The sequence below is a fragment of the Ranitomeya variabilis genome, chromosome 1, assembly GCF_051348905.1.
Source record: "Ranitomeya variabilis isolate aRanVar5 chromosome 1, aRanVar5.hap1, whole genome shotgun sequence".
Lineage (NCBI taxonomy): Eukaryota > Metazoa > Chordata > Amphibia > Anura > Dendrobatidae > Ranitomeya > Ranitomeya variabilis.
This window is the reverse complement of record NC_135232.1, coordinates 798,962,049-798,973,400: the sequence shown is the minus strand read 5'-3', so window position 1 is coordinate 798,973,400 and position 11,352 is coordinate 798,962,049. Positions and strand designations below refer to the sequence as shown.

At 43.1% G+C, this 11,352-nt stretch overlaps 1 protein-coding gene across 1 annotated transcript in view; it reads left to right on the top strand.

The window, feature by feature from the left end:
- The first annotated feature begins 6,756 nt into the window (after nucleotides 1-6,756).
- TEKTIP1 (tektin bundle interacting protein 1) overlaps nucleotides 6,757-11,352 on the top strand; it is a 38,859-nt gene continuing 34,263 nt past the window's right edge. Inside the window, exon 1 of the mRNA XM_077257185.1 lies at nucleotides 6,757-6,914. Within this exon, the coding sequence (XP_077113300.1) occupies nucleotides 6,841-6,914 (74 nt within the window). The 5' untranslated portion in view covers nucleotides 6,757-6,840. The remainder of the gene's footprint in view (nucleotides 6,915-11,352) is intronic.

Below are 11,352 nucleotides of genomic sequence, written 5' to 3'. Positions count from 1 at the left end.
TCTGGGCCTTTGGTCCCAGGCGCGCCTGTGATGCATGACGCCCTCTACGGCATGGGGCTCGGCGTGCGGCGTGCGCACGCGCCGACATACCCGGTGTCCATTGGCTGTTGCTTCACATGTGACGGGTCACATGTTTCTCTGCCGGCCACATTTAAAGATGGTGGATACGCTCAGGGGCATCTCCCCTTGATAAAGCTATCAAAATCGTGGGCGAAACGCGCGTCGGGGACTGTGCCTGAGGATCTACCCGGGGGTGCGCCGCCTTGGTGCCTAGCAGCGGTAAGAGTAACCTTTATTACCGGTCTTTTTCATGCCAGTTTGGCACATAGATATATATGCTACTATAGCAGTAGGCCTCTTACCAATAATGGAATGCATGCTGGCCCCATAGGCGGTGCACACCGGGCGACCCCCACTCATCTCTTTTACCATCCTGGTTTTATTACACTTTGTGTTATTATTTTTGTGCACTGACTAATTATTATGTATATGTATTAATAAAGTATTTGATACCTTTATACTCCGTATTTTCTCCTATTTTCTATGATCTTTTTGGAGTTGGTTTTCTTTGGTGAGGGGATGTCTGGCACTACTTAGCGCTATTTCGTTCCTCTCAGTATCTAGCATGTTGCCTGGTTTCGGTATTATCATGTTGAAGGATGTTGCAGGCAGCAGATCGCTCTCCATGGCGTCTCCAGACTGTCACGTCTGTCATATGTGCTCAGTGTGAACCTGCTTTCATCTGTGAAGAGCACAAGGCGCCAGTGGCAAATTTGCCAATCCTGGCGTTCTGTGGCAAATGCCAAGCGTCCTGCACGGTGTTGGCCTGTGAGCACAACCCCCATCTGTGGATGTCGGGTGCTCAGACCATCCTCATGGAGTCGGTTTCTAACCGTTTGTGCAGACACATGCACATTTGTGGCCTGCTGGAGGTCATTTTCCAGGGCTCTGGCAGTGCTCCTCATGTTCCTCCGTGCACAAAGGCTGAGGTAGCGGTCCTGCTGCTGGGTTGTTGCCCTCCTACGGCCCCCTCCACGTCTTCTGGTGTACTGGCCTATCTCCTGGTAGCACCTCCAGCCTCTGGACACTACGCTGACAGACACAGCAAACCTTCTTGCCACAGCTCGCATTGATGTGCCATCCTGGATGAGCTGCACTACCTGAGCCACTTGTGTGGGTTGTAGAGTCCGTCTCATGCTACCACGAGTGTGAAAGCACAATGAACATTCAAAAGTGACCAAAACATCAGCCAGAAAGCATTGGTACTGAGATGTGGTCTGTGGTCCCCACCTGCAGAACCACTCCTTTATTGAGGGTGTCTTGATAATTGCCAATAATTTCCATCTGTTTTCTATTCCATTTGCACAACATCATGTGAAATTGATTGTCAAACAGTGTTGATTCCTAAGTGGACAATTTGATTTCACAGAAATTTGATTTATTTGGAGTTATATTCTGTTGTTTAAGTGTTCCCTTTATTTTTTTGAGCAGTGTACATATATATATATATATATATATATATATATATATATATATATATATATATATATGTGTGTGTGTGTATGTCTCACTGACATATATATAGACTGTATATATGTTTTCACGAATATTTGAGCCCATGGATCCATTTTATGTCCATTTTGCAAGCCGGCGAGAAAATCTCGCCATACAGATGTCATACGGATGTCACACGGATGCTTACATGTGAGAAAATCGCATCCTCGCACTGCGCACGGATGACATACGGATCACTGTTCAGGGAACATTTCTGCGATTATCGTCCTTGTAAAACGGACCGATTTTTTTTATTCATTGTGACTCCAGCCTTAGACAGGGAATTTATATATGCAGACATAACTGCTGGTGGTTCTGGGGGCACAGGGGACCTGACAGGTTCCATTTAAGCAATATTCAAGGTGGAGGAAAATGTTATCTAGCAACTGTAAATGGAAACGTTTACTACAATTAATCCACCTCTGCCGCCATCTCTCCACCCATAGAGGGTTTTTCACAACTGACCTGGGAAGCACCCCATAAAAGTCAATCTGTGGTGGTGTAAAGCAGATCCACTCAAATAAACTTTTCCATCTGAAGACTCTGGTGAACATTTGCATCATTTTAGTCTGACATTTATCTTTTTTTTCTGCCCTTGTTATCATAGTGGTTGTGAAATCCGGCAGGCACGTGATGCAGCCAGATGCTCCTATTGACTATAATGTGGGACCACCCAGATCCGGCATTGAGCCAGCAAAACGGCCAAACCTCAGCATCGTGTGATTTCCAGCCACTGGTTTTGCAGGTTGCTGAAGAGCCTGCCGGATTTCACAACGCAAGTGTGAAAGTAGCCTTAGGCTATGTGCACATGTTGCGGATTTAGTGCGGATCAGCCCAGAAATGCTGCAGATCCGCACTGTGATTTACAGTACAATGTAAATCAATGGGAAAAAAAAAGCTGTGCAGATGGTGCGGAAAAATCCGTGCGGAAAAGCAGATTTAAAAGAAGTGCATGTCACTTCTTTTGTGCGGATCTGCAGCGTTTCTGCACCCCTCCATTATAGAAATCCGCAGTGGTAAAAACCGCAGAAAATCCGCATAAATTCCGCATAAAAACCGCACGAAATCCGCGGCAAATCTGCACCTGCGGATTCTGCCAGGAGATGCGGATTTTGTGCAGAAAATTCTGCACCCCATTCCGCAAAGGGGGCACATAGCCTAACAGTGTGAGTGACTTTTGATGCTGCAGGTTCAGATGCAACACCTGTCCCTGCATCATCACTGCAGCAACAAAACTACAACTCCCAGCAGGCCCTGAAGGTTTGAATCTGACATGACATGCTGGAAGTTGTCATTTTCAGGGGGGAAGGTTAGCAATATAATCTCTCAGTATGGCGGCAGTCCAGCTTGCCCGAAGCACGTCCCTTCTCGCCGGGATCACACGCAGTGTAAGCCTGCAGCCGCTCTCTGCAGACTAATGGTGGGCCACGGGGGTTCTCACTGTCTGCCTCGTGCCGCGTGCACGAGAAGCAGGGAGCGGATAAAGCACATGTTAGAAGGCTGTGGCCAGAGTCAATGGCACAGGATGTCCAGCAGGCCCACGTACAGGGCTGGACCGGGACAAAAAAGTCGCCCTGACATACAAACCCTACCAGCCCACATACTGCAAACACTCCCCACCCCCAATCAGTGAATGTTGCGTTACTCGGTTGTGCCCCTCATCTCTAAAAGGCGTTATTTGAAGAGTCACATGTGAATGGCGCCGCACTGCGCATGATCGACCACAGCTCCATTACATGGTGCTCTTCAGAGCGCTGGTTCTCAGGATCGTGGTGGTCCCAGCAGTTGGATCCACAGTGTTTGGAAAGGTATCGTCTATCTAGAGGAAAGGGGATTATTTTTATTTGCCCTTAGGAATATAGAAAATTCTAAACAAATAATTTGCACACGACTCAAGTTGCGTCCAAAGATCACATTACTAACCGACTTCAATGCACCAAAACGTAAGTAAATCTGATCACTGGTTACTGGTGCAAAAAATCAAAATTATTTTTTTTCCACTTGTGTGCTGTGGTCCAGAAATCTTGCTGGATGCAATGCAGCCACATTCCCTTACATTATACTGCATTGTAGCTGCAGCATCATGGGATTATTGGCCACACGCTGAATTATGGCCAAAGTTGACGAGTAGCCCCAGCAAAGTATTACCTCTGTGCAGTATAAGTGCGGCAATGCAATTCATATACAGCATCTCACTAAGGCCTCGCTCACACGGCCGGAGAAATCAGAAAGAGAAATGTACTGTACATGCTGCTGTCTGGAGGGAGCGCCACATGCCCGTCTCTGCGGGTGAGCCGCAGGCATCGGTGCACACACAGTGGGCATGGGATTTCTTGAAATCCCATCCACTATGCTATAACATCTGGATGCTGCGTATGTACAGTACAGACCAAAAGTTTGGACACACCTCATTTAAAGATTTTTCTGTATTTTCATGACTATGAAAATTGTACATTCACACTGAAGGCATCAAAACTATGAATTAACACATGTGGAATTATATACTTAACAAAAAAGTGTGAAACAACTGAAAAAATGTGTTATATTCTAGGTTCTTCAAAGTAGCCACCTTTTGCTTTGATGACTGCTTTGCACACCATTACTGACCCACTGCCAAACCAGTCAAGCTGAAGGATGTTGCAGGCAGCAGATCGCTCTCCACGGCATCTCCAGACTCTGTCACGTCTGTCTGCACGGTATTGGGTTGTGAGCACAACCCTCATCTGTGGACGTCAGGCACTCAGACCATCCTCACTGAGTCGGTTTCTAACTTGTGGCCTGCTGGAGGACATTTTGCAGGGCTCTGGTAGTGCTCCTCCTTGCACAAAGGCTGAGGTAGCGGTGAAGAGCACAGAGCACCAGTGGCGAATTTGCCAATCCTGTGTTGGGCTGTGAGCACAACCCCCATCTGTGGATGTCGGGTACTCAGACCATCCTCATGGAGTCGGTTTATAACCGTTTGTGCAGACACATGCACATTTGTGGCCTGCTGGAGGTCATTTTGCAGGGCTCTGGCAGTGCTCCTCGTGTTGCTCCTTGCACAAAGGGTGAGGTAGCGGTCCTGCTGCTGGGTTGTTGCCCTTCTATGGCGCCCTCCATGTCTCCTGGTGTACTGGCCTGTCTCCTTGTAGCGCCTCCAGCCTCTGGACACTGCGCTGACAGACACTGCAAGCCTTCTTGCCCCAGCTCGCATTGATGTGCCATCCTGGATGAGCTGCACTACCTGAGCCAGTTCTGTGGGTTGTAGAGTCAGTCTCATGCTACCACGAGTGTGAAAACACAACCAACATTCAAAAGTGACCAAAACATCAGCCAGAAAGCACTAGTACTGAGATGTGGTCTGTGGTCCCCACCTGCAGAACCACTCCTTTATTGAGTGTGTCTTGATAATTGCCAACAATTTCCATCTGTTCTCTATTCCATTTGCACAACAGCATGTGAAACTGATTGTCAAATAGTGTTCCTTCCTAAGTGGTCAGTTTGATTTCACAGAAGTTTGATTTAATTGGAGTTATATTTTGCTGTTTAAGTGTTCCCTTTATTTTTTGAGCAGTGTATATATATAGATAGATAGATAGATAGATAGATAGATAGATAGATAATATATATACAGTATATATACTGTATGTGTGGATATATATATATACTGTATATATAAATATATATATAATTTATATTGTTTTTGCTTGCAAAAAAACAATGATTATAATAGGCTTTACATCTATCCACAAAAATAATAAGTAGCACTCATACCAAGAAAAGTGATATGTGAAAGAGCCTTGATACTGAAGAGTGTGTGATTTGCATTTTCTGAAGATTCTGCTTTGAGTGCTCCCTTCTCACTGATCATAGCTACTAGGCCTGTCATTCTCTCCCCTTGCAGTCTGCCTTGTGGGTGCGCTCCTATTTACAGTATATACAGTATATACTCTTTGATACTGAAAGCCTATGAGATCTATCTTTCAATTCTAAAGCTCATGTAGTGGAATGAGTTCCTCCTTTCTTTACAATAAAGGCACACTCTATTCAGTACATATTCCACATTTTGGGCAAAAAGGGCTCACATTTCTCTTTGGAATATTTGAAATGCCACTTGATTATCCACATCATCCATGTATGTGAAACACTACAGGCGTGACACTGAGATGTCAATGACTGAGATCTGGCAAAGATGTCTTTTGTGGAGTTCTAGAAAGCTTAGTCCTTCATTTTCATTGCTATTTTGATCCCTTTTGTGCTTCTGTGGTATCATGATGAAAAGGAAAATAAAGAAATGCCATAACTGTAATTTTGTTTTATTTGAATCTAACTTTTACAGATAGGCGGCTGTTTAATATTCTGTTTACACAGGCAGACCAAATTAAATGACGTACACTGAGCAATCTGGAATAGATCGCTGCTATTGTTCTCGATGGTGCAACTCCTGTTTACAGAGACAATCTTTTTCCACTGTGCGAAAGATTATTTCAGCTGATGGACTAGTATAATCATGAGCAGCCTGTTCACACTGACAGATGATGGTGAAACAAGAGTTCTTAATAACGCTCTTTCACGATTATCTTTCAGTGTAAATGCAGCTTAAGTGGAGAGATTTACTGCAGGGAGGAGCTGTATATACAGTAGATGAGAGGAGAGATATACTGCAGGTGAGGATAAAAGGAGCCATATACTGTAGGATGGGGCTGTGTATAAAGGGACTGAAAGGAGAATATGGTGCAAGATGGGGTTCCATGTAGGAGGGCAAAAAGGAGAGTTAAACTTCAGGATGGGACTGTATACAGGAGCTGAGATTACTTGAGCTGTGTTTGTTGCTGGCTGCTAAGAGACCAGTGATGTGAAACTGCAAATGTCGCAGAGGATTATCTTCTGCTAGGGCTCGTGCACTTGACTATATTTTCATTCCAAATGCGATCTGACAAAACATCGGACCACACCAGCACCAATGTGACTATGTTCGATTTTTCAGACTGAGCCAGTCCAAACCCTGTATGCCCGAGTTAGATCCGATTATTAGATTCCCACTCAGGTAAGCAAGTCAATGAGTCTGTGGACTGCACTCGGATGTCATCAAATGTACACAGGAAAGCGGGGATAGGTCTGCTGAACTGAGAAGAAGCCAGTGCTGCTGAAAAATGTACTGTAACAATAGGACTGCCCATTCTGCTGTGATCTTCTTACTGCTCATAGTAACTGCTGTGGTTACCATGGTGAGCACTGGAGAACACAATACATAACTAGTAACATTCACGGGCCTCACCTTGTCTGCAGGAGATCATTGTCACCAGCATGGAGCTGCCTATTGGGGAAAACGTTGTGTCGTGCAGGTCACTGGAAACAGAATTTCCAAAATCCATAAATAGGTAAGAGGAAAAATGCAGTTGGCTAATAACAGATATATTAGGATGTGTTAACAACAACAGTCTAGGTGCAAGCTTTGTTATTAATGTTTGTGATGACTGTGGGTTAGACTAGAGTCTAGAGATGAGAGGATAGAATTGCAGAGGATCAAGCTCCAGTCACATTTACTGAAATTCACATTTTCACACAAATTCAAACATTTTATGATTCGATTCGCAAAAAAAAAAAAGAACCTCGCCCACTACCATTCCCCACACTGCTGGAGTCAGAAAGCAGGCTAAAATAATTTTACTTTGTTGCCTAAGGCCGGGGTCAGACCTAACGTATCAAAATATGGTCCTTTTTTTATGGCCGAAATACGCAGAAAAGTTCCTGAACAGTGATCCGTATTCAATGCGAGGATGCAATTTTTTCTCCAAAAAATTATCCACGTGTCATCCGTATGGTATCTGTATGGCATCCGTACGGCGAGATTTTCTCTCTGGCTTGCAAAATGGACATAGAATGGATCCATAGGCTCAGGCTCAAATATTCGTGAAAACATATATACAGTCTATATATATATATATATATATATATATATATATATATATATATATATATATATCAGATATGGGATCTCAGGAACCGATATCATAGTAGTAGTCTTTAAGACCAACTCATAAAGCTACTTTAAGTAATAACGTGATGCTTCTTGCTGATTACCAAAACACGAAATTGAAGCATAAAGTCACATCAAAAGGAGTAAAAGTAAAAATACACTTTATTTTAAACTTGTAAAAAAATACACAAGAACTGTGCAGAGCTTATATATGACAATCAAAGTACAATTCACACAACCAGAGCAAATTTGAATCAGGAGCAAAGGTGCAGCCACTAAAATGTGTAGCATCACAGAGCAATCATGGGTATAGGGATGGAGGGTCCAGGCTCAATACAACCAGTAAATAGAGAACTAAAGTGCCAGTGCCAGTGTATTGAGCCTGGACCCTCCATCCCTATACCCATGATTGCTCTGTGATGCTACACATTTTAGTGGCTGCACCTTTGCTCCTGATTCAAATTTGCTCTGGTTGTGTGAATTGTACTTTGATTGTCATATATCAGCTCTGCACAGTTCTTGTGTATTTTTTACAAGTTTAAAATAAAGTGTATTTTTACTTTTACTCCTTTTGATGTGACTTTATGCTTCAATTTCGTGTTTTGGCTATATATATATATTTATATTTCAAACAGCGCTAGATAGCAGAAAAGCCGGTAATTCAATTGCCGGCTTTTGCTATCTCCTTATCAAACCCGACAGGATATGAGACATGGTTTACATACAGTAAACCAATTCATATCCGTTATATTTTTACATATTCCTCACTAATAATGTTAGTAGAGTCTGTGTGCAAAATTTGGGAGCTCTAGGTGTTAAAATAAAGGAATAATTCACGGAAAAAACTGGCGTGGGCTCCCGCGCAATTTTCTCCGCCAGAGTGGGAAAGCCAGTGACTGAGGGCAGATATTAATAGCCTAGAGAGGGACCATGGTAGATGGGCAGATGTATACCAACCTGTCAGTGTGATTTTACTGTACACCGCACTGAATTACCGGCTTTTCTGTAGGACATCGGTGCGTATTTCTCGCAAGTCACATCCATGGTCCGTGTGTAATCCGTATTTTTCTCGCCCCCATAGACTTTCATTGGCGGATTTTTTTGTGCAATACGCTGACAAACGCAGCATGCTGCGATTTTCTCAGCCTGTAAAATACGGCCAAGAAATATACGGCTGATGGAAGCTGCCCCATAGAGAAACATTGGTCCTTGTGCAATGCGTTGTTTTTGCTCCTCTCCCTCATCCGTATTCCTCTCTAGTGCGACCCCGGCCTAATGCCCCACAGCTATGACATCTAGCAGTGCAGTAATGGTCAGCACCAGGGCCATCACAGATCTGCAGTCCCCAGTGGAGCACAGTTTGTACAGAAGAGTAGTTTTCCATCTCCAGAGTTAGTGGGTCTGTGCCTCTCTTCTGTAGAGTGTAAGATCGTGGACAGCAGGGTCCGCTCTCTCTTCTGTAATGTGTAAGCTGTTATGGTCAGCGGGGTCCTCGCTCTCATGTAGAGAGTAAGCTCTTATAATCAGCTTAGTCCTGTCCCCTGTAGAGTATAAACTCTTCTAATCAACAGGGTCTTCTCTCTCATTCTTTCTCTGCAGGGTAAGCTCTTATTGTCAGCAGAGTCCTCTCGCTCTGTCCTGTAGATTGTAAGCTCTTATGGTCAGCGGGGTCCTCTATCTATATATCACTCCTGTAGATTGTAAGCGTTTATGGTCAGCGGGGTCCTCTATTTATATATCACTCCTGTAGATTGTAAGCGTTTATGGTCAGCGGGGTCCTCTATCTATATATCACTCCTGTAGATTGTAAGCGTTTATGGTCAGTGGGGTCTTCTCTATCTCTTCTGTAATATGTAAACTCTTATGGTCAGCTGGTACCTCTCTCTCTTTCTATCTCTCCTGTAGATTGTAAGCTCTTATGGTCAGCGGGTTCCTATCTCTATATATACAGTTGAAACCAGAAGGTTACATACACTATATAAAAAGACACATATGCATGTTTTCTCAATATGTAACATGAAAACAGAATAAAAATTTTCTGTTTGATGTCAGTTAGGATTATTTTTTTTATTGATCTATTTTACTCACTTATATAGCTTCATTAAATCCACAGTGTTTTACAGACAATATCATCGCTGTCCCCAATAGGGCTCACAATCTAAGTTCCCTATCAGTATGTCTTTGGAATATGGGAGGAAACTGGAGAACATCCACGCAAACACGGGGAGAACATACAAACTCCTTGCAGATGTTGTCCTTGGTGGGATTTAAACCCAGGACCCCAGCGCTGCAAGGCTGCAGTGCTAACCACTGAGCCACCATGCTTCCCATTACCATAATTATTAATATTTGTCAAATATCAGGATAATGAGAGAGAGAGAAAGAGAGAATGTTTTAAGGCATTTTTATTACTTACTGCAAAGTCAAAAGTTTACATACACTGAGATTACTATGCCTTTAAACAATTCTGGACTGCCTATATGCTGATATCTTGTGTTTGGAAGCTTCTGATAGGCTATTTGGTGACATCTGAGTTAATTAGAGACACACTTGTGGATGTATTTTAATGCACACCTGAAACACACTGCTTTGTGTACCATCATGGAAAAGTCTAAAGAAATCAGCTAATATATCAGGAAAAGAATTGTGGACTTGCACAAGTCTGGCTCATCCTTGGGTACAATTTCAAGATACCTGAAGATATGTCGTTCATCTGTACAAACAATTATACGCAAGTACAAACAAGATGGGAATGTCCAGCCATCATACCGCTCAGGAAGGAGACAGGTTCTGTGTCTCAGACATGAAAGTGCTTTAGTCCATCATGTGCATATCAATCCAAGAACAAAAGCAAAAGACCTTGTGAAGATGATGGCGGAAGCTGGTATGATTGTGTCAATATCCACAGTGCCAGGAAGAAGCCATTACTCCAAAAGAAACATAAAAAAGCCAGTTTAATGTTTGCAAAGGCACACAGGAGCAAAGACCTTAATTTTTGGAGACATGTACTGTGGTCTGAAGAAGCTAAAATTGAACTTTTTGGGCATAATGACCATCGTTACGTTTGGAAAAAAAAGTGAGAAGCCACAAAGCCTAAGAACACCATCCCAACTGTGAAACACAGGGGGTGGCAACATCATGTTGTGGGGATGTTTTGCTGCAGGAGGGACTGGTGCACTTCACAAAATAGTTGGCATCATGAGAAAAGAAGATTATGTGGCAATGCTGAAGCAATATCTCAACACATCAGCAAAAGTTAAAGCTTGGGCAGAAATGGGTCTTCCAAATGGATAATGACCAGAAGCCTACTGCCAAAATGATAGCAAAGTGGCTTAAGGATAACAAAATCAACATGTAGAAGTGACCATCACAAAGCCCTGATCTCAATCCTATTGAAAATTTATGGGCAAAGCTGAGAAGGCAGGTGCGAGCAAGGCGACCTACAAAGCTGAATCAGTTACACCAGTTTTGTCAGGAGGAATGGGCCCAAATTCCGACCAACTATTGTGAGAAGCTTGTGGAAGGATATCTCAAACATTTGACCCAAGTCAAACAGTTTAAGGGCAATGGTACCAAATACTAATGAAATGTATGTAAACATTTGACTTTACACTAAGTAATGAAAATACCTTAAACCATTCTGTCACTCTCTCTCACTCTCATTATTCTGGCATTCGGAAAATATTAATAGTTATGGTAATCCTAATTGACCTAAAACGGGAAAGGTTTATTCTGATTTCATGTCAGATATTGAGAAAAACATGCATATGTTTCTTTTTATATAGTGTATGTAAACTTCTGGTTTCAACTGTATCTCCCCGATAGATTGTAAGCTCTTA